We start from the raw sequence: 27,689 nt of genomic DNA, 5'->3' as shown, positions 1-27,689 counted from the left end.
TAGGTACTGATTTTGCCGGAGGGTTCTCTTAAAACTAGTTAGTCAGATAGTCAGAAGTAAAGAAAGGGAAACTCTTTGTCCAGCTATCTGGAAGCAAAGGGGTGTTGTTCCTTTAAGGGCTTTCTTCAAGGTGGGGGGTGGGAAGGTGAAGGGAGAAAGGGATGGACTGAGAGGATAGGAAGACTTTGGAAGCAAGTTTTTTTTACTATAGTAATTAAAATTAAAATGCGTATTTTAGATAAGGGTGGTCTTTTGAAGGATTTATTTAAAAAACTATATGTCTGAAGATCCAAGCATTTAAGGCTAAAGATGACTGTGCATCTAAAAATCTATGCAAGGATTTTTTAGAGATGTGATTTTGTAATCTTCACCAACTCACTAATGAAATATTTTTAAAGCAAATTTTAAACTAAAGTCCTGTAGACTAACATGTTCTGAGTAAATATTACAGTAATGCACAACTGTTTTTGTCAGTAATTTCAAAAACTGACAGTATATACCTGAGGGTTGGCAAATGCCTGTTAAATGGCTTCATTACCACTTGAATGGCTCTTTAACAGTTTCAGTGTTGTGCTAATAGGTCTGGCAACCTGGAAGTCTTTTTCACTTTTAAGTTATTAGAGTTATAACTGGTTATAAGAGTCACCAGGCTGCAGAAGCCTGCTGTGGGAGTCTGCAGGAAGGGTCAGAACAGGGATAGGAAGCGGTGGATGCTAAGACCCAGTGGTGCCCCAAATTTTCAGGTGCCCTACACAGCCACATATTCTGCATATGCCTAAGGACGGCCTTGATTCCAAGGTCCTGAGCCATAATAGAAAAGGTCTTTCTGATGCTTATTACAAACTTTACCAGAGCTTCTGAACTCTTAGAACGTCCCTTCTCACTGGTGTGTGACCTTCAGAGACAGACCTAAACATGCTGAGCTTCCAAGTCCTCTTGCCACTTTCCCAGCTCCTGCACACAGAGGGCAGGAACTTCCAGTGATGAAGACTGCAGGGCCATTTTCCACCTCCGGAGTGCCAGGTTCTCCTTTACGGCTGAGAGGAGAATGGGAGGCCTTTCATCTGGTGAATGCAGACATTAGAGCTGAGCGTCACATACCTCTCTTCTGCCATCCTGTAGAAGCAAGGTAGTCTGGGTTACAAGTCAAGGGGAAGCTCCAGAGGGAAGCCATATTTGAAAGGTGTAGCAGAAAGATCCAGGAGATTATATTGGCTCTAGTGATGGGGTGCATCTTCATGGGCCCCTGCTGGAGGCTCCACTGCTCTGCTACACCCCGACCCAGAAAACAGCTTTCTAAGAGGAAAAGAGCAGTAAGTATTAGACCACTGGGCTTGTCTTGAAAGGCAATTTTGGTCTTTCAGCAGCCACAAAGGCTGGAGATCAGCAAAAGCCGGTCAAGGCCCAGCAGGCCGAGATAAAAATAGCTGCCTTCCACTAGCAAGGCAATTCTAGATGCATAGAGATGCGATGCTCCTTAGGCTGTAGTCAAAGGGCTTATTGTAGGCCACAATCAGCAGCAGGAGTTCAAGAGGAACCCCGCTGATTTTATTCTAGAGAGGGAATTAAGCCCCACAAGAGAAGGAAACCACTATTCATTTATAACTGGCCCTGAAGGGTAAGGAACTTCTTCTATTTATTATACCCTGGAAAAGGTTTCGACCGTATGACCCAACCAGAGGGCTGAGCCACAGAAGACCCACAAAGGTTGACAGACAGCCTGCAGAAGGTGCTGAGAGCAGCAGAGAGTGGAAGCTCTGCCCTCAGCCACCAGGGGGCACTCAAGGAGGCGAGTGCAACTCATCACAGTGCCATTAGCGCATCACTGAAATTAGGGGATCTGGGAGGGGCCTGTTTATTTGAACTTAACTGAACCTGAAAAAACCCCAGTGGTATAGACTCATAATATTATCAGTGCAGCTGTTTATTCAAATATATTACAAAGTTATTGAATTTGTGCAGCAAGAGAACCGGAAATTGTGTATTGTTTTTAGAAAGTTTTTTTGTAGCTTCCGAATGGCCAAATGAATCAGTGTTTTGTTTTAGAATAACAACAGGCTGGGGTCTAAGACCCAAGTTTGAATCAAGTTCCTTGAGTCACAAATTTAATCAGATTTTTATAAAAATCAGAGTGAAATCGGAGACAGACTGAGAGCCCTAGAGGCCACAGCCTTTGCATTGGATGAAATTCACCTGTGTTGAGAAGGGACTTCTGTAACGTGTAAGCCTTTTTGCTGCCCAGAGCAGGGGAGAGGTACAGACACAGCGGCCACTCCTTTGTTGTACCAATAAAATAAAAACCAGCAGGATCTTATTAAAGGGAAAAAGGCAAAATACCACATTTATTGTGAATACAGAAAGAATCATAGTAAGTATAGCTATAACATTCCATTCAATTTCATATTTATTCACACATTCATTCATACAAACACACACACACATACACACCCACACACACAGGTTCTGCAAGGTTGTTATCATAGTTACCAGCCTTAGAGTTGCTCATGCCAAGCCACTGGCCAGGTGGCCTGGACATGAGGAGGGAGCAGGGCCTTGTCAGATGCTCATCTGATGCTCCTGGAAGTTGGTTTGCAGAATCAGACCCCCAAGTTCTCACTTTTTAGAGTCTATTTTTATAGGAATTTCTTCCTATGCCAGTCTATGGGAATTGCTTCATCATGCTGTTGCTGAATCAATCAGCAGATAGCACATTCCTGACGGCTCCAAGATGTTATCTTGTTCTTTGGTTCTCCCATTCTTGAGGCTGTTGGGTGGATTCCAGTCTGCCCTCCGGGGGTCCTCTGGTTATTTCCACTTGACGCCTTCTTCAGCCGATGGACACTGGATTCTTAGGCTGGCACCTCCCTGATCATTCAGTTATTATCCACACCAAGCATCCATCCACATACATCCTCGATCTCTATTTTAATCACAATTGTTAATACAACAAAAGGGCGGGGAGTCTCTGGGTGCTGTTTCTGTTGTTACAGAGTATTGCTTTGAGTCTCTCTCTTTGTGAATTGCTTTGAGAACAGACTCTGTCTTAGAATGTACTAACACAATTAGCAGCTTGCAAGTTTCACACATAGAGGGAGAGAAACAGTACCAAAAACCAAGAGACCTCTTAATTAGTACTACCCTGGAATTTAAACTCTGGGGAATCAAACTCATTTGTGATTTTAATACAGAACTTCTTTAATATGATCCAACACCTTGGCCATCTCCCGTGCACAATTACAATTTAGATGCAAGTGGAGCCCTGCCCCCTTGTGTGTACAATCTAAACAGACAAAGGGCGGAAAGGGAAACAAAGACTTAGGGAGCAGAACTGACTGGCCCAAGAAGGTGCCACAAGTCCTCCTGTTCTTTTTGCGGATACAGACTAACACGGCTGCTACTCCGAAACCACGTTGCCTCTCGGAGAAACCACGGTAGTGCTGTTTGGTTCAGGGCAGAAGGCACCAATAGGGGTGGGCCGGGGATGGGGTCTTGGTTTCTGCAGCTTCCGTAGTGCTGTCACAGTATGTAAATAGGGCAAAAGGCTGCAGCTGCTAACTCCAGCTGGAGTCGGTGGTTTGTGGGGGCTGGGCATACACGCAATGGAACCTGAAGGGGCATTGTTATCGGTTTGAAAGCTAGGTTATTTAAAATGAATGAGATTAACGTGTTTTCAGCTGCTAAATTTGCCCACAGCACGTGCTTTCAGCTTCTGTGCCTGAACAATCCCTTCCCCACCCATTTGTTTTACATGGTTTTCTCTCTCCTGTTGCTGGTGAAAGACCACACAAACAGCAGCGGAAGCTGGTCGATTGCCTCAGTATGGGAAATTGGGAAAGTGACTGTACATCAAGTGCTGTCAAGGGCATGATGCAAACAACAGGAAAATGATGTTTTCTTCTAATCCTATTCAGATATCATCTGAGTGGTGTGACTTGGAACAGTGACTAATTAAGTTTCAGGTAATGTATGTGATTGTTTTTTTAAACTGCGTGCCTTTAAAAACGTATGTGATGACCAACCCCGAGGACAGACTACAGCACTCTTCCATCAACAATAACAACCACTTATTTTAAAAATCAGATTGCTTCTGACATCAGGAGAGGGCGCTTTCTCATTAAACTAGTTAAGTGGTGCTTATTGCCAAATGCACAATAAGTCTTTGTCTTTGTAAAACCCAATGAATCGACATTATAACAGAGCTAATAACATGGAAAGTTATTCATAAGATCCTTTTGTCCTACATTAAACAGTGACATGGTACACTGCCTAGTTCATTATTATAGTACAGAGTCATATGCCCTCAAAGTGGGCATAAGCATGCAGCCAAATTTCAAATTCTTTGTGTCTGTGTTTAGAATGTTCTAGCCATTTTATAGGAATTTTCCGCTGTTTGGTAGCATTTTATTGCATTTGGACTTTTGTTAGATCTGCTCTTTATGGTATTGCAAAGAAAACCTATAAATAAACACACAGTTCTGCATTTCCCTATTCTAATCACTTGACCCATAAGAGGAAATAGACTTGTTTTCATGTGATTAACAGACAGAGGAACTTACGACAAGTGACACAGCTGTAGAAAAGGCAGCCCACAAGAGCCTTTTTTGTCAAACACGTTGCAACTGTCGGCGCTGTCAGTACTGAAAAAGGGATTGGCTTGAGCATGGAGCGAGAACCAAAGAAAATAAGAGAAGGCTACCTGGTTAAGAAGGTAGGTGGGCAAATCTAAACAGGCAATGGGCAAGTGTTAGGGCTGACACCAATTGAGCAGATGGGGAAACTTAATTTTGCTTTTTAAAAAATGTTTTCTGCATTATTTTTCATGAAAAATGCAAACAAGTGATCAACCAATTCCTCAAGCAGGGCATTAGTACAGCATTACTTACTTGCAGCTATATACACTGAGGAGTAACTGCATCTTCTCAGTCTACTGTAAAGTAAGGCAAACTCATTTTCTATGTATAATATACATTTTATATGTATTAATGGGGCATTCTAAACACAGATCCAAAGAAATTTGGCTGAATATTCATGCCCAGTTTGAGGGCATATGACTCTGTACTATAACAATGAATTAGGCAATGTACCATGTTACTGTTTAGTGTAAGACAAAAGGATCTTATGAACAAATTTCCATGTCATTACTTCTCTTATAGTGCTGATTCTTTGGCCTTTAAATTGGGTTTAACTTCAGGTAAACCCTGTGGTTAAAAGTTTTTCTGGGAAAGTGGACTCCTTTGTTACAAAGAAAAAAATGCAATGAAATGAACACACCACACTGAGTCAAGTAAATGGGCTTCATGTGGGAAGCTTTTGGGGGAGCCAGTGAGACAGGACCCACTCTCCATCCCAGCCTGAAGGCAGGGAGTGGGGCGTAAGGCACAGCCTTAGCAGAGGAGCTGGTCTGGAATAGCAGCTGCTGCTCCTCTGCATCTCTGAGCAGGGATTCTTGGCCATGGGATCCACATCATAAGGGCATACTTCTGCTAAAGTGCCCTTGCGAGATCAGTCTAGCTTAAAGCTGTTTAGTTAAGCAGCTGTGACCCCCCTGAGAAACTCTGGCTAGAGGATCTCTGCCCTACGGAGCATCTTGGCTGCACAGGTCTTCAACCCAGGAGAAGAACTTGGGTCTGGTGGAGCCTCTAATCTGTGTGGGACCAGAGCTCTGCTCCTGGTGAACTGAGCTGGTGGGAGGCTTCTTCCCCATCTCTCACCTCGGCTCTTTCATTTTTGTTGTAAATGTAAGAAAGTAAATACCAAAAACGACCTTGAAGTGGCATCGTTAAAATCCTAAGGAGGCAGGGGGCCAGGTTCATTGCTGGCAGAACCAGTCTGCCATCCCCGTGGCACAAAGTGTAGAGCAAGCTACCCATAATCCATACTCCACCAGAGGACCTGGAGCTGGCCAATGCAGCACACTAAGTGGGTGGGGCCAGCTGTGGAATGGGTGGGAGCAGGCCACCCAGGAAATGTACTGATCCCATAGAAGTCCCAAGTAGTCTCCACCGGTGAGGAGTTTAGCTGCCCTTCCCTAGTGAAAGACACCAGTGGTCCTTCTTCTTGCCATGTAAGAGGTGTGTATCTCTGCCTAGGTGTTGCTGCTCCTGGGAGTACAGCAGGGTGCAAATCACACTTCCTTGCATCTCGATGGGTAACTCAAGGCAAGAAAATCTTTCTGTTGGGCCAGTTGCCTTGGTATATCACTGCTGGTCACCATACAGTAGAACCTCAGAGTTATGAAGCCCTGGGGAATGGAGATTGTTCATAACTCTGAAATGTTCATAACTCTTATTCTTTCAAAAGTTTACAGCTGACCATTGACTTAATACAGCTTTGAAACTTTACTATGTAGAAGAAACATGTTGCTTTTAACCATCTTAATTTAAATGAAATAAGCACAAAAACAGTTTCCTGACCTTGTCAAGTCTTTTTTTAAAGTTTCCCTTTATTTTTTTAGTAGTTCCTGTTTAACACAGTACTGTACTGTACAATATTTCCTTTTTTTGGGTCTCTGCTGCCTGATTGTGTACTTCCGGTTCCAAATGAGGTGTGTGGTGGATTGATCAATTCGTAACTCTGGTGTTCGTAACTCTGAGATTCTACTGTAGTAACTTCTGCAGGAAAACAGAGAGGTTTGAGGGAGTGGGGAATGCGTTATTACGCTGGGGCAGCCCCTGAGAATGCTCTCTCTCCTGCATCAGGGAGCTTCACCCTGGTGGTGGGTAATGCCAGTGTACTGGAGAGGTGGCGATGGCCATAAAGGAGAAGGCAGTTGAAATCAGTAGAACTTGTGCTGTATCCTAAAGACGGATGCTGAGAGATCTGCTGTGCATCCCACGACAGAGCACCTTCAGCCAAGGAAGTTGTAGCACTGGTTCACTCCTGGTTTAACTTTGGGACAGCAAGCGCTCTATCTGTCTCATCTCTGACTCCTCTCTGTGATCCTTTTCAGTTGAGGCTTTTCAGTAATGGCCTCCTAAAAAGTAAAGGCAAATGTCTGTCCTCCCAAAGGTACAGGTGAACCCTTCACATCCACAACCAAATGGAGGGTGTGCTCACGCCACCCTCCATTAGCTTCCGTCCCTCATTCCTTGCTATCAGCTATGAATATTGTTGTGGGCCAGATCCTCAGCTGGCAGGGCCCCATTGATGTCAGTGCCAGTTTGCACCAGCCAAGGACCTGACCCGTATCTTTAAGTTTGGTAGTTTAGAAGTTGTGAATTTCTGTGGGTTCTACCATTCCATCAGGAGAGAATAATTATTTTCTAGCCATTCAGTGCTACAGATGTCAAAGAAAGGAGAAGTTTTATTAGGAGGAAGTTGCAGGAGACTGTTACATGAACCGCTTTTCAAGCTGCTAGTCATCTTGCAGGGACATTTGGGAAACAACTATCTTAACTGTGGTCTTTGGGTAACGGAAATAATTCTCTTTAGTTTTAAGAAACTGTGGGCCAAATCCTGCTCGCCTTTATCACCTGAGTAATCATAGAATATCAGGGTTGGAAGGGACCTCAGGAGGTCATCTAGTCCAAACCCCTGCTCAAAGCAGGACCAATCCCCAATTTTTGCCCCAGATCCCTAAATGGCCCCCTCAAGAATTGAACTCACAACCGTGGGTTTAGCAGGCTAATGCTCAAAGCACGGAGCTATCCCTCCCTGTCATCTCTGTGTTTGCAGACTATGGACCTGAGTCCGCTATTCTGAGTCACACTAAATAGCTTGCGGTGCAAGTGGCCCCATTGTGTAAGAGGGGCAGATTTTGGTCTTTGCCAAGCCCTGTGGTCATTTGCTTATAAGTAAAAGTACTGGGTTGGCACCACTTTGAGTGCAGATATGACAGTGGACAAAAGGCCACTCAAAGTCCTGGATCTTAACTCTGCATCCTAATTTGATTCTGATTTATTCCCCATCCAAAAAATCAGCTGGCAGGTCAATTTGGCTCTTGGCACACTCACTAAATTCTCCCCACTTATTTATATTAGCCAGAACGTGGTGGCCTGTTTCATTCTTTTTTTGTAGATCTCTGTGGAGCCTGGACTGAGGAGAGCAGCCCACCCAAGGGCTATTATTTGAGCCATAGCTTCTCCATACCAGGAACATGTTGCTTCTGCAGCAGAGTACTGGATGTGGAAGAAAGTCCCACTGTCAGCAGGCACAGAAAGTCCCATGATAATCAGCACCCCCTCCGCAATGGAACTTAATGTCTGATTCAGAGTACAGCAAGCTTTCTGAGGGTTCAGGTGGGCAGGGGAGGGGAGGGTGTTATGTTGGAATGCTTTGTTTAAAAAGAAATTCTTGTCCAATCTGCTGTCACAGACACACAACATTTAAATGAGGCAGCAGGACATGCAGCTGTCAAATCTAACGAATCCAGATGCACCCTCCATGCAGCAGGGTGGAGTTCCTGCCTCACACTGCACATAGGAAGTGGAAGCCTCCCCTGAGAATTTCCCTGGTGTGGGTGTGATCTGTGTCTTGGGGGGGGTCTATCGGTGGCAGTGACTCAAGCTCTGCCTCAGGGCCAGACTGCACATAACAAGCTACAGTCTCCTCTTCAAAGAGACTAAAGTCAACTTTTTCAAAAGCGGCCTGTGATTTTGTGCACTTAATTTTTGGGTTTCCATCTTCAGCTCTTCAGTGGGATTTGTGGGTGCTCAGCCCATCTGAAAATCAGACCCTGGGTGTCTCAAGTTGGGTGCCCAAAGACTCAGGCATCTCTACTCAGTGGTCATTTTTGAAAATTTAGTGAGCAGATCCTGCAAAAATGATAGAGGCCTATAAAATTCTAAGATTGATTTTTAAAGTCCATGCAGCACCGGGTCTTGTACTGTGAGAGTCAATGAGCGTTTTGCCATTAATTTCAATGTACGTAGCACCAGGCCCTCGATAAACATCCAAACTTCTAGTTACAAATCACACATCATCTTTGTGCAGTAGTAATGGGAAATAGAGCTTTAAAAGCTGAAATAAAACCCTAGAGCCAAATATTCCTCTTCTTTTAATAGGGGCAGATGAAATTTCTTTTTCTGGTGATGGTTTGGGTACAACAAAAGTGACAAAATATTGCTAACGGTTAAGCAATCATGGTGGAGCTGGGCTATCTGAATAATTCATGTCTGTTTCTGTGCAAACTACAGTCTTCAAAGCTGGGTGACTCAAGTCCAGTGCCTAAGTCCATATTTAGGTATACGATTTCCCAGAGATGCTAAGCAGCTGCGTGCTCCATCAACTTCTCTGGGTAGTGTGGGTGCTCAGCATCTCTGAAGATCCATCCACAGAGGGCTTGATCCAGCAAGGTGCTTAACACCCTTCCCTCTCATTGTCTTCAATGGGAACTGAGAAGCCCCAGCAATTTGAATTATTAATTATTATTATTACTTATTAGCTGTCTTACTGTAGCATCCAAGTGCCCTAGTCATGGACCAGAACCCCACTGTGCTACGTACTGTACAAACACAGAACAGAAAGAGCCCCAAGGTGCTTACAATCCTGTAGCATCGAGTTTTCATTTCAGTGCCTAAACTGTAAACCAGCCAGGGGTGGAAATTTTGAATGTTGTTTAAACTATTGCAAAAAATAACATCTAAAAAAAGGCATTGGTCTGTTTGATAAAGTCTCACTGATACAGGGAAAAAATGCAGGTTGGCTTGTTGGATACAATTTTGGAGAAGCATGTTAGTGGGATTACAGGGAGGAGGAAATAATGTTTGTAGAAAGAGAACAATTCATTGATTTAAAATGGAGAGTGAGACGGGGGTTATGATAGATCTGCCTTGGAAGGGCATTTAAAAGTGTCTCTTTCTTGACTCTGAAACCTATCTTTCTTGACTGGAGAAAATGTCATATAACTGGCTTATTTGATCTACCGCAGGGAAGTATGTTTAACACCTGGAAGCCAATGTGGGTAGTGCTCCTAGACGATGGAATTGAATTCTATAAGAAGAAGATTGACAACAGTCCCAAAGGAATGATCCCCCTGAAAGGAAGCTCTATCAATAGCCCATGTCAGGATTTTGGCAAAAGAATGGTAAGTATTTTTTACAGACACTGAATAATCATTTTATATATATATATATATATATATAATGTACACTGCATTTTTCATCAGTAGATCTCAAAGCACTTTACAGTCTTTATCCTCACAATCCTGCTGTGAGGTAGGGCAGTGCTGTTATCCCCATTGTACAGAGGGGGAACTGAGGCACAGAGAGGCTAAGTGACACATCCAAAGTCACACAGGAAGTCTGTGGTGGAGCAGGGAATGGAACTCAGGCCTACCAAAGTCTAGTTCCAATGGCTGGGCCCTCCTTCCTCCCTGGATGGCTGAAACAAAAGGTTTAACGATATTCCTTTGTCACATCTAGCAAGCTAGTTAGATGTAGCCTTACGGTGAATGGGGCACTCTGCTGCTGGAGTTGCTGTCTCTCTGACTGAATGTGAAACAAGTCTCTAGTAGCTATAAAATACCCTAAGGGGTGTTTACTTAGCTCTCCAAGTGCAACAAAAGAGAACGTACATTTGGAGAACATACATTTTGTAGCTTTATTATCCATAAAAAGAATTGGAATAGCCCTGAGTTTCCCCTCCAATATTTCATCCTTTGTCTAATTCCAATTGGCTACATGCATTTATATTTTCTGTGTGAATCACCCTGGTGCACAGCGGCTGATGACTTTGCTTGCATCCACTCACTTCAGACAGCTGATGCTTAGGTGATTTTTAAAAACACTTTGGGGGATTCAGGGACAATGAAACTGCTGTAAGTAATGGAATGCATTTATTCTGATACCCAACTTATACCAACTTCAAGTCAAGTTCTACTCAGTAGGGCCCAATTCAGAACAGCACATAAGCACGTGCTTAAGTGAATGCAGGTGTTTATGTCTCAGGGACGTCTATTCAGCTGTCCTGCATAGACATGAAGAAAAGGAGGACTTGTGGCACCTTAGAGACTAACAAATTTATTTGAGCATAAGCTTTCATGAGTACAGCTCACTTTGAAAGCTCATGCTCAAATAAATTTGTTAGTCTCTAAGGTGCCACAAGTCCTCCTTTTCTTTTTGCGGATACAGACTAACACGGCTGCTACTCTGAAAGCTGAATAGACATGCTTTCCCAAATCAGCACCTAGAAAGATGAAAGCCATTGATTGACTTCAGTAGCTTAGCAGCACACTTTATTTGTTTTTAGTATATTGATTCTTTATTGGCATTTGCTAATACGTGAAAGGAAAAATCTGCCCTGAATGGGGTTTTACCATGTGCTTTGAGATTTTATATCACATAATATAGAAATATAGAACTGTCGGACTGGAAGGGACCTCAGGAGACCTTCTAGTCCACTCCCCTGCACTCATGGCAGAACTAAATATTATCTAGCCCCGTGGTTCTCAACCTGGGGTCTGGGACCCCTGGGGGGCCGCAAGCAGGTTTCAGGGGGTCTGCCAAACATGGCCCCCATGAGACTGTCTTGGGCCCAGGGCAGAAAGCCAAAGCCCCGCTAGGTGGGAATGTACCATGGGGCCCGAGCCCCACTACAACGGGCTGAAGCCTGAGCAACTCAGCTTCTTGGTGCCCTCTGTGATGTGGGCCCCAGGCAACTGCCCTGCTTGCTACCCCCTAATGCTGGCCCTGGCTTTTCTATGCAGAAAAACAGTGTTGTGGCACTGGTGGGCCATGGAATTTTTATAGCACATTCGGGGAGGCCTCAGAAAGAAAAAGGTTGAGGGCCCCGGATCTAGGCCATCCCATGTACTCATTCACCACTATGGACGATCCTGGTTTAGTGGCACGTTGTTTCTTACACTGGTGCTATCTCCGCTGCTTCTCTCCTTTCAAAGATAAGTCACATTTTTCTTCATTGCTTTCTTATGAGAGGTCTTATCACTACTGACAATCTGGGAAATAATTTTCTCATCCTCCTTCATATTTTATACACTGGAGTAGAAAATGTCTCTGTTTCAAACTCTCAGCTGTTTAATTGAACAGCTGTTCCTCTCTGGGATTGCACCAGGTACACTGAGTCTCCTAGCTTTCTCCTCCAGGTTACGGTAATTGATTCTCTATTTGGTAAGCGCCTGCCTTAACTTTGTATGTTATACTGTGGTGTGCTAGCTTGCATACCACACTTTTCCATACAGGGATCGGTAGCAGACTAGCTTATCATTTTTGACATGTGCTGTATATTGGTGTTGGGATGTGGCTGTTTATTCCACTGCTCTGGAGGCGAGTACATTGAGACCTGGGAGTGATGTCATATAGGAGAGGATTATGTTTTTGTTTGGATTTAGGGCTTGTCTACACTTGAAACACAACAGTGGCGCTGTTGCAGCACTTCAGTGTAGATATTACCTATGCCGATGGGAGGGAGTCTCCCGGCAGTGTAGGTAATCCCCCTTCCTGAGAGGCAGTAGCTAGGTCAATGGAAGCATTCTTCCATTGGCCTAGCACAGTCTACACAGAGACTTAGCTTGGCTGAGCCACACTGATCAGGAGTGTGGATTTTTCACACTTCTGACTGGCGCAATTAAACTAACCTAATTTTCTAGTGTAGACTAAGCCTTAGTTTATGATCATCTAGTGCTTTGCAGACTTGGACTCTTTCCCCCATTGAAGTCAATAGGGTTTTTGCACAATTTTAGGACTGCAGAATTTGGTCCTTAACAACTGGGATCTCAAAGATTAATATTTTGAAAGTCTAGAATTGTGCCATTTAAATCTACTAGGTAGCTTTTATATAGCACTTTTCATTGGTAGATTTCAAAGCACTTCACAATCTTTGATGTATTTAGCCTGATAATAGCTTGCTCTACCACACAGGGGTGTTATCACTGTTTTTAGAGGTGGGAAACTGAGGCACAGAAAGGCTAAGTGATTTGCCTAGGGCCACAACAAATCTGTGATGTAGAAAGGAACAGAACTCAGGTCTACTAAGTTCTAGCCTACTCCCCTAACCAGTGGGCCATCCTTCCTCTCATTTACACATGTAGATTTCAGTGGATTTACTATAGCATTTACTGTAGTATACTAATTTCATTTCAGTGGATTCACTGCATTTAGCTGTTAGATGTGCAGTTTTCAGTCTGTACTTTTCTTTTTGAGGGCATACAGTACTGCCTGCTCATTAACGTAACAGTTTCATTTAGATGGTTATTAATAAATCTGATTGAGCACCCATTGTATTTACTCTGTAATTAAATTATGGGACACCAGATTTTAGAGGAAATGGAAAACCTTGAGTGACTGATGAAATGCCTACAGAATATTGCTGGATGACCATCAGGTTAATATCTCTTGGGAACATTGACCAGAACAAATATTTAAATTGATCAGTTAAACAATCCACTCTTGAGTTTTTTCAAATTGATGTTATTACTTCTACTTAACTCTGCTTTAAGGAGAGCTGTTCTCCCTTTGATGTGACACTTAACTACATAGTAACTACATTAAAAATTAGCCCTACACGTTCCTAAAGGCAGATAAAAGTCTAGGGCAAAAACTGCTTTTGCTGTTACTGAGTTATTCACGGTGGGGAGCGTGAAATGAGGCTGGCTGTGTAGAAGGTCCCTGAGCTATCCTGCCTGCACAGGCTCAGGGGAATATGTTCTGTTGCACATCTTTCTGCTGCTTTCAAAAGGCACCGTATTTCTTCTACTCCTTTCAAAAGGCACCGTATTTCTTCTACTGTTATTTCCTGCTAATAGCACACAATATTGAAGGTTAGAATCTAATAATTCCTTATGGCAGCAAACGATGGGCCTGATCCAAAGCCCACTGACACAAATGGGAGTCTTCCCACTGAGGTTGATGTACTCAAGATAAGGCCCTGTCTCTCTTTGGGGCCGTGGTGCACCGGTGGGCATGCTAGACAAACCCTCCGTCTGGTACTCGGAGTGTTAGTCTGGAATCTTCTCCAGCTATGTTATAGATGCACAGGATGGTAGGGAAGGATTTCTCTGCACCTATAAAGTAGCTATAGCACCTGACTAGTTATTTCAGGTACTACATAACCTGGCTCTGGTAAGAATGTCAGGAATGCTCAGTCTGTAACAGTACAAGGAGCTGATTACTTGCACTGTCTGCTTACCTATCTCTTCAGAGCGTTTCTGCTTTAATCATGTGTTCAGGACACTATACTTAGCTCCTGCTAAGTGAGGCTGGGCAGTTTGTTGATGCTGGTGTAATTGTAACCCACTGGTTACATAAAGACACCTTTAAAAATCCTTATTCTTGTTATAGTTTGTCTTCAAGCTCACCACAGCCAAACAGCAGGACCACTTTTTCCAAGCCGCCTACCTTGAGGAGAGAGATGCCTGGGTGCGGGATATCAAGAAGGCTATTCAGTGCATCGAGGGAGGCCAAAGGTTCGCCAGAAAATCCACCAGAAAGTCCATCAGGCTGCCTGAAACAATCAATCTGAGGTGTGGTATAATGTCTCTCTTCCTCCATCCCCTTCCATCAGCAGGGAGTAGACAGTAGAGTCAGATAATGTAACATCAACCTGAGTTCTTTGGGAGGGATTCACTACCATGTAGGCAAGGCTGGTCTTCTGTCTCCCTGATCGGCAACTGTAATAGCTGAAGACCACCTCCTAGGCAATAAGGCTCACTGGAGGGTCATTTCTAAATCATGATGACTAAACATACGTACAGTATGTACAATAGTCACTGAAACATAAGTAACAGGACATGTAGCATCCCAAAGCAACGCTAAAACCTTTCCAGGGAATAGGATGCATGGCAAGCAGCTCTATTTTGGATGCTGCAATGCGAGATCCAAAGCGGATTTCAAATGAAATGAATTACACTTGCCTGAGGCTTCAAGTAACAATAGAATTAACAAGGACCACAGAGTTGTCTGCTTTACAGTTGTATGCATCAGCTCAGCAAAGACTAGAAAAGGAGTCTAGGTGATTGAATGTAATGGTCCTTCATAGTTGTAAGTTTTTTCCATTATTAAAATAGACCACAACTTTGAAAATAACTTATTAATATTATTTACATTGTCTAGGACCTAGCCCCCTGAATTGTGTCCGGGCCATTGCGCTAGGCTCTGTAACAGAGTAAATGACAGTCCCTGCCCCAAAGAACTTACAAACGAAAGGGTGAAATCTTGGCCCTTTTGATGTCAATGACAAAACTCCCGTTGATGTCAATGGCCCCTAAAAGACAAGATGTAGCAAGTGGGTGACCCAAACAAGTGCGCAGCGGGATGGGGAAGGGGAAGATGGGATAATAATCCTAGGATGTATTTAGACTTGTTTATTACTCATAACCTTGAGGCTCATTTTTTTAAAGTGGCCATTAGTTTTATGTGCCTTGTTTTTTGGGAGCCCAGCTTGGAGACACTTTGAAGGGGCCCAATTTTCAGAAAGTGCTGCACACCTGCCAGCTGAAAAATCAGGCATCTTTCAAGGTATTTCAGCAATGGAGGCACTCAAAATCACTAGTCACTTTAAAAAAATCTTGGCTTTAAAGGAATCTGCTGGCTTAGCCAGGCTGCCACTGCAAATAGAACTGGAGTAATAGGAGTAGAGAACAGGGAGAGGAGAGGAGATGGTGACTAGATGTTTCTCTGGCCAGTTCTACTGCAACTGGGGCAAAACTCAAATTCCATTGAAAGTAGCTGAGACATGGGGACTGCACTACAAAAGCAGGATAATTCCATTAAACCTTATTTTCTGATCAACCTAAATCATGTAATGTTTCATGTGGTATGTTTTACATGCCCTAACAGATTATTAAGCAAGAAACCAGAGATGCAGAAACTCCTTCCTTTTTCCTATGTCTTACTCTCTCAATCATCAACTTCTAGAACTTTAATTAATTAATCTCCCTGGAAGAGCTCTCTTTAGTTTAGTCTTTAGTTGTTTCTCTAACAACTCCCCTTAAATCCACTTGTATAATTACCAGATTTCAGTTACTGTATATCAAGAGCCCATAAATTTAGGGCCAAGCCAAAGCATAAAGCACTGCAGAAATGGGCTAGCAATGAGAGTTGGAACATTTTCAAAGTACCGGTTTCAACAATTTTTTGATGGGAAGGTTTCTGAGGTCCAAGGTGGATGCACCATTCACTTCAGGGGTTGCGGGGAAGGAGGGAGGGAGAGGGCGAGTGAGCGAGCCCTAAATCAAAACCCTAATGTTTCAATACTATTCCTTTTGCAAAAATGTTCAAAAGTTTTGGTTCCATGCAGAACATTCTCCAGCCTGCTCTCCTAGCTGTACTTGCCAGACTAAGCAGCCTGTCAGAGAACCTGAATCTAGTGAAAAGTAAAAGATATGCAAAGGCAAGGAAATATGGCATCCATTTGTTAATGTTTAGAAAACTAAGGGAAACAGGTTGTCTCAGAATATGATCTTCCAGAAAAATACAAAGCTGTGGTGTGCTAAGGATATTCTTTGGTGGGAGCCAAAATTGCACACGGCCCAGTCCTGAACTTAGGCTAACTTCAGTTGGCTTCAGTGGGAGATTTGTCTGACAAAGGACCGAACAACAACTGAACAAGAACCTCAGGACTTGGCCCAGAGAATTTAATTTCCTCTGCAAGAGGGCTGGCTCTACAGCTCAGGGGCCTAAAGCAATGGAGTTATCTGGGGCATGCAAAAAGGTGCTCTGGAGGAGGGAAATCAGACCATGAGTTGCTGAGGCTGCTGCAGGGCCTCCTAAAGCATGAGGATTCTGTCAGTAAGTCAAACTCATAGGAGTTCTTGATCCTCCAGTTCCCAGACAGGACAGGGAGAAGTTGCTAGAGGATCTTAATACAAGGAGGGATGTCCACGAAGAAGGCCATTCTGTGAAGCTTTTCTACAGCGCTTGGAGTGTGTTGTGTCTCTGCTCACACTATCAATTCCCATCTTGTTCTGTTGCCCAAGTGGAATATTGAGCCTTGTGGCCTGTCCTGTCCAGGCCTGCTGCTGAAGTCAGCAAAAGAATCAAATTGTGAGCTGGGGAGGCATCCAAAAGTACTTGGCTCCATGCAGTCATTTGTCTTCCTTGGGCTTAAGCCCAGTAAGATGTTGTGTTGGAGAGACAACAGTGCCAGGAGAATGTGAGGCACATCCCCAGTACAGAATGAGGACTACATTATTATGCCAAATAGTTAAAGCTGCCTAGTTGCTAACAATTCCCATGGTTCCTTTTTACACACAGTGCCTTGTATCTCTCAATGAAGGATTCCAACAAAGGAATAAAAGAACTGAAGTTGGAAAAAGACAAAAAAGTGTTCAATCACTGCTTTACAGGTAACAAGCTCTTCTTTCCCATTTGCCATTTAAAGCGCTCCAGGCAATGAAATACACAGTAGGGCTCAAGTCATGACACTGGGGGTGTACACCACAGCATCTCTGAGCTTTGTAGGGCCCAGCCAGAGCCCTATAAAATTCAGAGAACAAATAGTGAAAGCTTTCTCCATCAATAGAAAGCTGGTTTCTGTAGACTGTTCAGAAGTATCTGCCATAGGCCTGGTAGGAGGTGGTTACAGATGGAACAGATTGTGCCTGTTCTAAAATGTGATCAGAGAGACGAAAGAATTGAAGCAGCTCTTTTCATCCGCAGTGTCATGAAATCCTTAGTGCCACTGAAATATTCTTAAAGGGGTACTGTGCGGTATTGGCTTCAAATCAGCCAAGCTATCCTGTGCTTAGGCAGGGCTCCCATCCTGCTCCAAGGCAAAGTCTATAGTGTGCTGGAAAGAGTCAAAACTCACCCCTTCCCTGGGGTACTGCTTTATTAACAAAGTAACTCCAAAGAATCTCTTTCCTCAGGCTTGGCTATTCCTAGGATTCCTCACTTAGGACTTATCAGCTCCACACTGTCTCCCCTGACTATTCCCACTTCCTTTCTGTCTGCGATACAGTTAATGAGCTACCCTTGCCACCATGAGTCAGCAGGTCAGCACTAACAGTGTGGGTCAGCAAGAGTACACTGCCACATACCCAGATGAGCCTGTCATATTTGTCATTTAAAATATCAGATTCACAAACACAGAGAGCAGGCCAATTGCCTCTGTATGCTTAACAGGTCTTGTCATGGTTATTTTCTTGGGTAATGGCTGTTAATACACAGCTCGTTTTATTATCTTGTGACTAGGCAGCTGTGTGATTGATTGGCTGGTGTCGAACAACGCTATCCGAAATCGCAAGGAGGGTCTCATGCTAGCCTCTTCCCTATTAAATGAAGGCTACCTGCAGCCAGCTGGGGACACTTCCAAGAATGGTGCTGAAGGATTAACAGACACTCCCTTCCTTGATTTATCTGATGCCTATTACTACTTTGTGAGTATTGTGGCGTGTTCTTCTAATCTTCCAAAGTTTGAACATGGGCTTCCAGACTTACTGCTGTCCTGGAGGTCTATGTTCATTGTCTCTCTCTCTGTGGCTTCCAGAATGAAATTGCCCAATACAATGTTTTTTTTTGTGTTTTTTTTTTTTTTTTTAAAACAGTTGTCCTAGCAGCCAGCTCAGTAACTCAATCTGAGATCTGAAAGTCAAGCTGGGTTCTTTCTGGCTTACACATCCTCACCACCAATAGAAATACTGCAACTGGAACTTAGCTAACATTTCTGGTGATGATACATGAGCCTGAGAAGAATCCAGTTCACTGATCACAGGGCTGGACTTGCTCTGCAGTTTCCCAGAGGAGTGAAGTGTTACAAAGTGATTTTTGTTAGTAAAGTCACCGGACGTGACTCAGTTGACACCAGGAGCAGGTCGCACCCAACCTTTAGCAGGCGGAAAATCTTCTTTTAATATTTTGTTTCACTCTCCCCCCCCCCCCAGCCTTACCTTGGATCATCTCAGCTGAGATTGGTAACCATACATTTGATGGATGTAATTTAATAGGGTACTACAGACATAAGCTGGTTATCTGAAAAGCATGAAATACCACTCATGTTAGATAAATGTTTAAAGTCATTTGGTATACTGAGTTACATTTAATAGAAACAATCATTATTTGTTAATGTTGTTTAAAAGCTCTTGCTCCTATAAGTTCTGTTTACACTAATCACATCTGTGGTGGAAAGCTTGACATCAATAAGAGTTTGTCTGAGTAAGGACTGCGGATTTGGCCCATTAATCCATTTATCCTCATAAAGTGCCTATGAGGTAGGGCATTTTTACAGATGGGGAAACTGAGGCAGAAAAGTTGTGTCTTGCCCAAGGCAACGCTGGCAGTCAAATTCCTGGCTCCCAGGCCTGTGCTCGGACCACACCTGTTTCACACTGTTGCATTCTATTTCAGCTCTTTTCCAGTTCTAATACATGCAAGTAGGGCATCAAGAAAGCCCAGTATCACATGTCATTGACATTGCATGAAGTACAAAACGTACTAGAGTTATGTGGCTCATAGATAACTATTTCTCTGCAATTGCATCTTTTGAACTGTGCAATATTTCAGTAAACTGCATTACACTGATCTGATTGCAGGGTTGCTGTGAAACTTGAAAATATTGCAGGCATCTGGAGACAACTAAAGTCAGTGCTGGCTTCAAAACCCCACAGAGTGAATAGACAAGTGCAGAATATGGACCCCAGTGGCCAGCTCTTGTTGGTGGAAAGGGGGTTAAGCGTAGGCAGCAGCATTCCCTGCTTTTTCCAAGTTTTGTGAATGCCTGTGGAGGGGCATGGCTGGATAGTGGATCCAGGTGATGGTAGCTTTCACTGGCATCCTTCCTTCTCAAGCCTGCAGGAAATTGGCTGTGTCAGCATGTACATGAGTTCCACTCTGCACACTGAAAGTCATTTTAAGGGAAGGTTTGGAGCAGTCACTGGTTTGAATGGTGGGAGCCTTATTATCATGGGAAAAGAAAGGGGTCAACAGGGAGTAGTGTACGGGCACTGAGATGTAGAACAATGCTCCAGCTTTCTTCAAATGTCCTGAGATCCATGGGAAAAATCCCTCAGAGAACCTGGTTCTATGCCCCTTTGGCCCCAACATTCAATGGATGACTCTATGGGAACTCTGCTGGCTGAAACTCAGTTTCTTGGCTTTTCTGGGAGATTTTCCAGAGGAAGGGTTGTTCTGGCCTCCTGGCTAGCAAATAAGACAAGCACAAGCTGACCTCCCTTCAGTAGGAAAACAAACCCCAGCAGCACATGATTACTGAAGGTTGTCCTCTTCTTTGTGTTCATACAGGCAGACAGTGGGTTCTTCTGTGAAGGGAATTCTAGTGATGACGATGTGGTCTTGAAGGAAGAGTTCAGAGGCATAGTGGTCAAACAGGGCTGTTTACTGAAGCAGGTCAGTATTTCACTCATTCTGCCGTTTTACAACAGGAATGAAGTCAACAAAATACAAGAATAAAATATATCCAGCAGCTTCTCAAGAGCTCGGAGCTAAGCTGGGCCATCTGAGTGTAGCACATTGTGTGTGTGTGACAGGCCCCCCGTGTGTCAATCCACAGAAAATATGAGTTAGGCTAGTACCTAGCAACAGTGCTTTAGCTCAGGTTGTAGCAGTTTGTGCTTTTAGCTCTGGAGGACTCTGGTTCCATCTCCAGTGTGTTGGCCAAGGTGGTGGCTGTTACATGAGTACTTAGCAGCTGTGATCTTTCTCAGAATGTTCTTGAGCCTCCTCACTTTGCACAGAGTGCTTTCTGCTGAGATTCACTGGTACTTTTGTCCAAATTAACAAGGTTTACTGTTATTTACATGACAGTAGTGCCTAGAGGCCCAATCAAATTCAGAGCCCCATCATGCAAGGTGCTATAAATACATAGAGCGGGCTAGATCCTGCCCCAAAAGTTGATAATCTAAAGAGACAAGACAGGAAAACTGCGTGAGGGGTAGCCACAGCAGGTTAGTGGAACACATGGGACTAGAACCCATGTTTCCAGTCTCTTCATACAGCACCGTATCTGCTACACCACACTGCCTTGCAAACTGTGGGGGGGGGGGTCATATCCCAGTTCTGCTTGAGGCTTCCTGTGTGTCCCTGGACAAGCCACTTACTTGATCCCTTTCTGTGAAAGGGAGACAATAACTTTCCCCAGGATACCTTCCTTTCTATACACAATATACACCCTAATTACAATAGCTTTTCATAGAATCATGGAACTGGAAGGGCCCTCGAGAGGTCATCTAGTCCAGTCCCCTGCACTCAAGGCAGAACTAAGTATTATCTAGACCATCCCTGACAGGTGTTTGTCCAACCTGCTCTTAAAAATCCCCAATGATGGAGATTCCACAACCTCCCTAGGCAATTTATTCCAGTGCTTAATCACTTTGACAGTTAGGAAGTTTTTCCTAATGTCCAGCCTAAACTGCCCTTGCTGCAATTTAAGCCCATTGCTTCTTGTCCTATCCTCAGAGATTAAGGAGAATAATTTTTCTCCCTCCTCTTTGTAATAACCTTTTCCTTATGACACCCCTGAAGGAGCACGACAGGAATCAGAATACTAGCAGAACAGTCAGGCAGGATCAGGGTTCTTCAGTGACATTAACACAGTGCAGCAGCACAATGCAACAAGAGACACCAGGGTGTGTGTAAGATATTAGGTATTGATCATCCCCAGCTAACTGACTGAAACCAAAAATCTTACTTTGGCCAACATTTAAAATATGAAGCCCTGTCCTGGAGCAATGTGACATGCTCCATACATGTATGAAAGCCCATGCACATTTCAAAGGAAGATAATGTGATATTTAGTCATAGAAATGGGTAAGCCAAATAAGTTCCAAGGAGCGGGGTATGGTAGGGCTGCAGGTAGGGTAAGTAGCCAGTGCTTCTAGGAGTGACCTAGCATTATCAGAAGCCATGGAATGTAGAAGCTAGAATTGTACAGATCTGTTACATCCTCCACTCCCTCTGGGGATACAGGTTTAGCTGCTACAAAGTTGTTCATAGCAATATCCTTGGAGACACTGAGGCCCCAATGTTGCCATGAACTTCCTGGGGGCGGACCACAGCACCCCATTGACTTCACTGGTGTAGTATTCTGCTGACAGAGCTTGTTGCAGTATCAAGTTTTAGGTACTAGAGTGGTGGACTCTATAAAAAACAAAAAGATAGGTAGTTGGATATCATTGCTGGGTGGAATAATGCCTTTTCTTTGTCTAGGAAGAGTCCCTAGTCCCCTCTCCAGAGAAACTGAGACAGAAATGCCCCTTTTATGGTCACCTTTTCTGCTCCCTAATTCTATTTGGTGTTTAGAACACATGATGAGAGGTGTCATAATGAGGATAATGACTGCATAGACAGACATTCAAGTAGTATATCCATGTTGAGTCTGTGAATGATGCCACAAATCATCTGCAGGGAGCATGAGTACTTACTGGCCATGTCATTTGTATTCTTCCTGTTATACTGCATCCACTGTTTAAAGGGACGTGACCCTTCACCACATTTCTGTCATTATTCACTTCCCCACACCCACCACTGTTGGCCCATACCTAATGAGTAAAGAACTTCCTTGTGAACAGCAATAGTTACTTGAGATATGGAAATATTTTTGAAACAGTGGGAGGAAATGCCCGATAGCCCCTTTTGACTAATATTAGTCTGGTTTTGATCATCCCACTCAAAGTCACAGTGGATTGTGAGAGGCCACTGTTGCTGCTTCTGGCTTGAATGTCTATTTCTGAAGACTGTAGTTATGGCTGGTAAAAATGCTGATCTATTTTAAGTGGATAATACTAATTGTGTGACTTATTGTCCAGGCAGGAAAACTAGCTACTGAATTAGATATTGAGTAAGATTTTAAGAAGTGCCTAAATGAAATCTTGAAATCAAGCCTAATTTTGGTTCATTTTGGTGCCTAATTCACTTAGGTACTTTTGAAAACATTATCTAGTTTAAGTTCCTTCATTGAAGGCACCTGTATATCAAGGCCAAAACATTAGTTTTTCAGCATATTTTCCTATTCTTGTGTGATTCCTTTTAAACAAAGCAGAATAGTAGGTGACTTTTTGTAACTTTGCTTAGGGGCATCGGAGGAAAAACTGGAAAGTGAGAAAGTTTGTCCTAAGAGAGGACCCTGCATATCTTCACTATTATGATCCTGCTGGGGTGAGTGATTTTGTCCATATTTTTACCTGCATCATTCAAGGGCTTCTTAAAGACCTGATCTCCAGCTGGACTGATGAATAGAATATTCCTTTGCAAGTGTTTGGTGGGGGGGGGGGGGTGGCAGCGTGTGTGTATGGCGGGGTGGGGGGGGAGTACTTGTGCTGCTTCTGACTAGCTGTAGCTGTTCTCCAGATAAGCAAAGAATGTCAGGTCTCTACAGGTGCTGGTTGGGCATGGCTGAGTGAAAGTTCCTGACCCTGGAAAAGAGGCAGCCATGAGTGCCAATCTGTCCTTTTAGCCAGTGATTAATTACATTAACAGTACTGTCAGACTGTCTGGAGTGGCTCATGACTGGGAGTGCCAACCTCAGGGCAGATTGTCAAAAAGCAGGACAGACACTCCAAACTGGTGGTGTGTTCTACAATTAGATTTCACCACCCCAGGAACAAATGCGAATTCCCGGATCACAGTAACAGTCTAACCATGGAGTCACAGACAGTCCCCTTAGGCACTCCAGTCTCTTGCCATTCAGGCAAGCTGGACTTAGTGATAAATGGACACTTACACCAAAAAAACAAAACAAAAAAAACCACACACACACAATATTAAGGTTGCTCCCAGTCCCAAGAGATGAGTCACTTACCCCAAATCAATTTGTACCTTAGATCCCACACCAAAGACCACACCGATAATAAATCCTTAATTAGTTTACTATAGGATTAGCTAACTACAAGAAATGAGTTATTTACAGATTGAAGCAGGCAACATAAGCACAAATGAGTTATAATCTTAGGTTCAAAAAGGTGATATATGTAGTTTAAGGCTAACCCAGGTTGATCCTGGGGATATCTGCTTTTGTTTCTTAGCTCCAGCCCTTGTGAATGTCTAAACAGCAAGGAGATAACCAGTCCTTGTGAGCATCTTTATATGCCCTTCCCCCAGAGTTCAAACTGATGGGACAAGTGTTCCTGCACATAAATTCTTCATGGGTGGATGGGGCAAACAAAGTTTGTTGTAAAATGGCCTATTTAGTCTTGATTGTCCTTCTTGAAGGACAGGGAAAAACACTCTTCCTGCCTATGTTCACAGATTCAGAGGAGACATTCTTACAATTATAAAGAAAAAAACTTTCATATTACCTTATAGCAAGGGATACAGACATTACAAGTAAGATTAATGCTCGCAGCAACTTACAAGCATTTTATAGAGTCTAAACACTAAACAGTGCTATAAGTCTAACACCTAACTTGAACAATACTAACATACAGGTAAGCTGGTCTGGTCTCCAGCTATGAATTTGTCAGTGCTCAGCTGATGCCTACAGCCTTGGCAAGAGCTAGCACCCGATTTACCAGCGTCACAAATACACTTTTGTTTACATGCCCAGACTAGATTAAAATCTGTTAGGCCATAACAAACAAGTTAATCAAATACAGTCAGCCTTTTTACGGTTATATTTTCTGTGTTATACAAGAGACAGAGTATCTTGGCTCAGGCTAATTACAGTGGGACAAATTCTTCCCAAATATAAGTAGGTGCCTCAATGGAGCTGTACCTGCTTACATTAGGGATAAATTTGGCTCCCGGGGCTCAATGCTTCCCTGAATCTGAGCTCAGTGCAGGGGTGGGTTCAATAAGGTGCCAGTTATGTCTGTTTGATCCTATGCTGGCCAAGCCCTAGCGGTGTCAGGGTGGCCTAGAGCCAGCAAAGAGCACATAGAGGAGTTTTGCCCTTCCAGCCCCTTTGCTGGAATGTGCCTGTGTTAGGGCACAAGAGCTGCTTCTTTCAGGTTTGTGCCAGCAGAAATTCTCTCCCCACAAGGAGAATTGTCCCCTGGCCACTTGCAGCCACAGTCCTGAGCTGCATAAGAGAGCTAGAGTGTAAACAAGAATCTGGCCTAGCATGTCTGTGGTGGTGGTTGTCCTTCTGTAGAGACGGACTTTCTGGAACAAGCCCCCTTCTCAAACATTGAGTGGAACTGCATCTGCTGGCTGAATGTTGCAGGTGCGTTGCTTCTATTCAGTGAAGGAAGGGCCCAGTCAATCCAGATCTTGCACTTTGTACAAATCTCTACGTTGTTCTTGTACACTGAGCTCAGAATGGATCCTCCAAAATATTTAGCGGAGCCTGTATTCCAAAGGGGCTCCCCCAGCCACATGCAGATTTGCCCCATCTCACGGTGCCCATTTCTCATAGATCTGGGCCATATTTTTGCATCATTCATCCCTGCTTCCAGTGAAGAACTCCAGTCAGATATATCTGGACAGTTTTAGAAGCAGACATGTTGGATTTTAAACCATGCCCATGACTATTTTGGCATTCCTATCAGGGAGAAGATCCACTTGGAGCGATTTACTTGAGGGGCTGTGTGGTGACAGCTGTTGAAGACATACCAGATGGTAAGGAAACACACACAGCAGTGTGGTGTTTGCAGTACACACGTACACATCTAGATGCAGTCATACAACATCTTGGCTCAGAAATAAGCCATTCACAAATCATGAATGAATGGATCAGGTCAGCAGCGTTAATCCCAGAGCTGGGTCTCCACAGCTATCCTGATTTGTCTGCAGTGAAGAAAGACTGAGCTAAAGGGGGTTAGGGAAATGCATATTTGGTCATATGCTTAGGCTAACTCTACTTGGCTTCTGTGCTGAGGTCATCTGCACAAGGCCCCCCTCCCCCCCCCATGAATTTTGGGGCTACTGCAGTCCATGACTCTGGAGGGGAAGTGTTGTAGCAAGAGAGGTTAGGCCAAGGAACAGTCCATCTATACCTCATACTCTTCTGAAACCAGGGAAAATGCTCATGGGGACAAACCACTATGTTTTAATCCTGCAAGGAACATTATCAGCCACTCCATAAGTTTTCCTCTCCTTTGAAGGATGGATTGTTTGTAACACAGCAAGATTGGCTGTTGGGTACAGTACTTGACTTCTGAGAGAGCTGTGCTGCCATGGGTGAAGGACGGATGGAGGCATCACACTCTGGGGTGGTTTGAGCTTCCTTTCTTTGCAGATAGCTGTGCTCGGCTGATTTTGGAGGCTGCACTCAGCCCACACCACAGATGTGACTTGTGGGAGGGTTGGTCGTGGCCCTTAGCACTTGATAAATGTGTCACTCATTCTATAGTGTTGGTAGTTCCTATTCCTGATTCCACAGGGGGAGGCTTCTATTCATGGATGTGATTTTTGGTATTTGAGAAGTCTTACTAATAGCAGAGAAAGTGATATGGTAGAAAGGAAGAACATCCCAGTATGGTTTTAGAAGCAGAAATGCTGTAAACATGGGCTAAACTTTCTCCATTCACATCTGTAATTTGTTACTTTCTTCCCTCCCCCCACCCTTTAGCCAAGAAGCATGATGTTGACACCAACCTGTTTGAAATCATCACAGCAAATGAAGTCCACTATTTTTTGCAAGCAGCCACACCTGTGGAGCGTACAGAATGGATCAAAGCAATTCAAGTTGTTTGTAGGACTGGAAAATGAAGACCAGCCTCCAGCAAAGAAAAGCAAACTGAGAGCTCCTAGCAAAAGGGAATATTAAGATGTAGCCCAGAGAAATGATTTCATCCATAGAATCTCCTCTCCCTGGCGCTTGTGGGTAGAGTGGGTAGTTTCATTTCTGTCATGGCTACTAACAAACTATTGAACTCTCCACTATTGTAACCAAGAGATTTTACTAATTTATAGTAGAAAATGTGTCTTACTAACTTGTTTCTTTGTAATTAGTGCACCCTGTGAAGGTAACACCTTGTGCCTTCTTTTGCTCATATTGAAGATGGTGAGAGTTGTGTCATTAACTTAGTTGAGGGCAAGATCATGCAACTGATGTAAATAAAAGTAACTCAAATTGTCAGCTATCAGCATTCTTTTGTTACTCACCTACAGTCCAAGGTCTTCAAGTAAGCTACATCTATGCTGCATCAATTTGGTGCACAATACTATTCACACCCCTGTAGTCCAAAGTGCTGTGCGGTCACTTGCAAGAGTGGATACTGTGGGTGTGAACTAAAAGGTTCCTACTTCACATTAATGCAGTCCTGTTTGAAGAGAACTACATTAACACAAACTAGAAACCTTTTAGTTTATGCCTGCAGCATCAACACAAGGGGAGTCACAGGGCAGCATTTCAGTGCTCTCAGCTATTCACACCTCCGTAGTCTGAACTGTGGGGCAGTGTAGCAAGCCCTATAGTATTTAGGAGAGAAAAATTTTGCACCTTCTGTAAGCAGAATAAGTACTAACATTGGGGTGGTTCTGTTTATCTGATCAATTACATAATCGGGATGCGTCCACAAAAGGCTACTAGGAAGATGACTTGGACAAGGATTAAAACTAGAGCGATGTCAGATTCTGCATGTAGCCCTGGTTTATGCTACCATTTTCCTATATGCAGGAGAACCTCAAAAGCTTAGACAGTTTGGTTTCAATAAGCAACCAAAAACCCAGCTACTTATTCTTGACCAAAGTGGTCTAGAAATCAGCCGGGATAGCAGCCTCTCTATATTTTACTCTTTCCATTTCTGAGCCCAGACAAAACAAGGAAATGAAGAGGTAGAAAAGTGAGGGTGTAGGGTAAACTGAACATTTAAAAATTGGTTTGTGTTCTGGGCCAAGATTTGGCTAGTTCTTGAAACAAACATACTCTTTACTTTTTGAGAGCCCCTTCAAGACTCTCAA

General features: G+C 43.6%; 1 protein-coding gene across 1 annotated transcript; it reads left to right on the top strand.

Annotated features, from left to right (window-relative positions):
* The first annotated feature begins 3,367 nt into the window (after nucleotides 1-3,367).
* PLEK (pleckstrin) lies at nucleotides 3,368-26,865 on the top strand. Its single transcript, XM_073339449.2, has 11 exons — nucleotides 3,368-3,431; nucleotides 3,912-3,959; nucleotides 4,543-4,708; nucleotides 9,869-10,024; nucleotides 14,235-14,416; nucleotides 17,148-17,239; nucleotides 18,087-18,271; nucleotides 20,133-20,237; nucleotides 22,920-23,003; nucleotides 25,334-25,403; nucleotides 26,356-26,865. Exons 3-11 carry the CDS (start codon nucleotides 4,661-4,663, stop codon nucleotides 26,493-26,495), a joined length of 1,062 nt encoding a protein of 353 aa, XP_073195550.1. The 5' UTR covers nucleotides 3,368-3,431; nucleotides 3,912-3,959; nucleotides 4,543-4,660; the 3' UTR covers nucleotides 26,496-26,865.
* Nucleotides 26,866-27,689: the final 824 nt, after the last annotated feature.

This window comes from Lepidochelys kempii, chromosome 3 (assembly GCF_965140285.1).
Source record: "Lepidochelys kempii isolate rLepKem1 chromosome 3, rLepKem1.hap1, whole genome shotgun sequence".
Classification (NCBI taxonomy): Eukaryota; Metazoa; Chordata; order Testudines; family Cheloniidae; genus Lepidochelys; species Lepidochelys kempii.
This window is presented reverse-complemented; position numbering and strand designations above follow the sequence as displayed.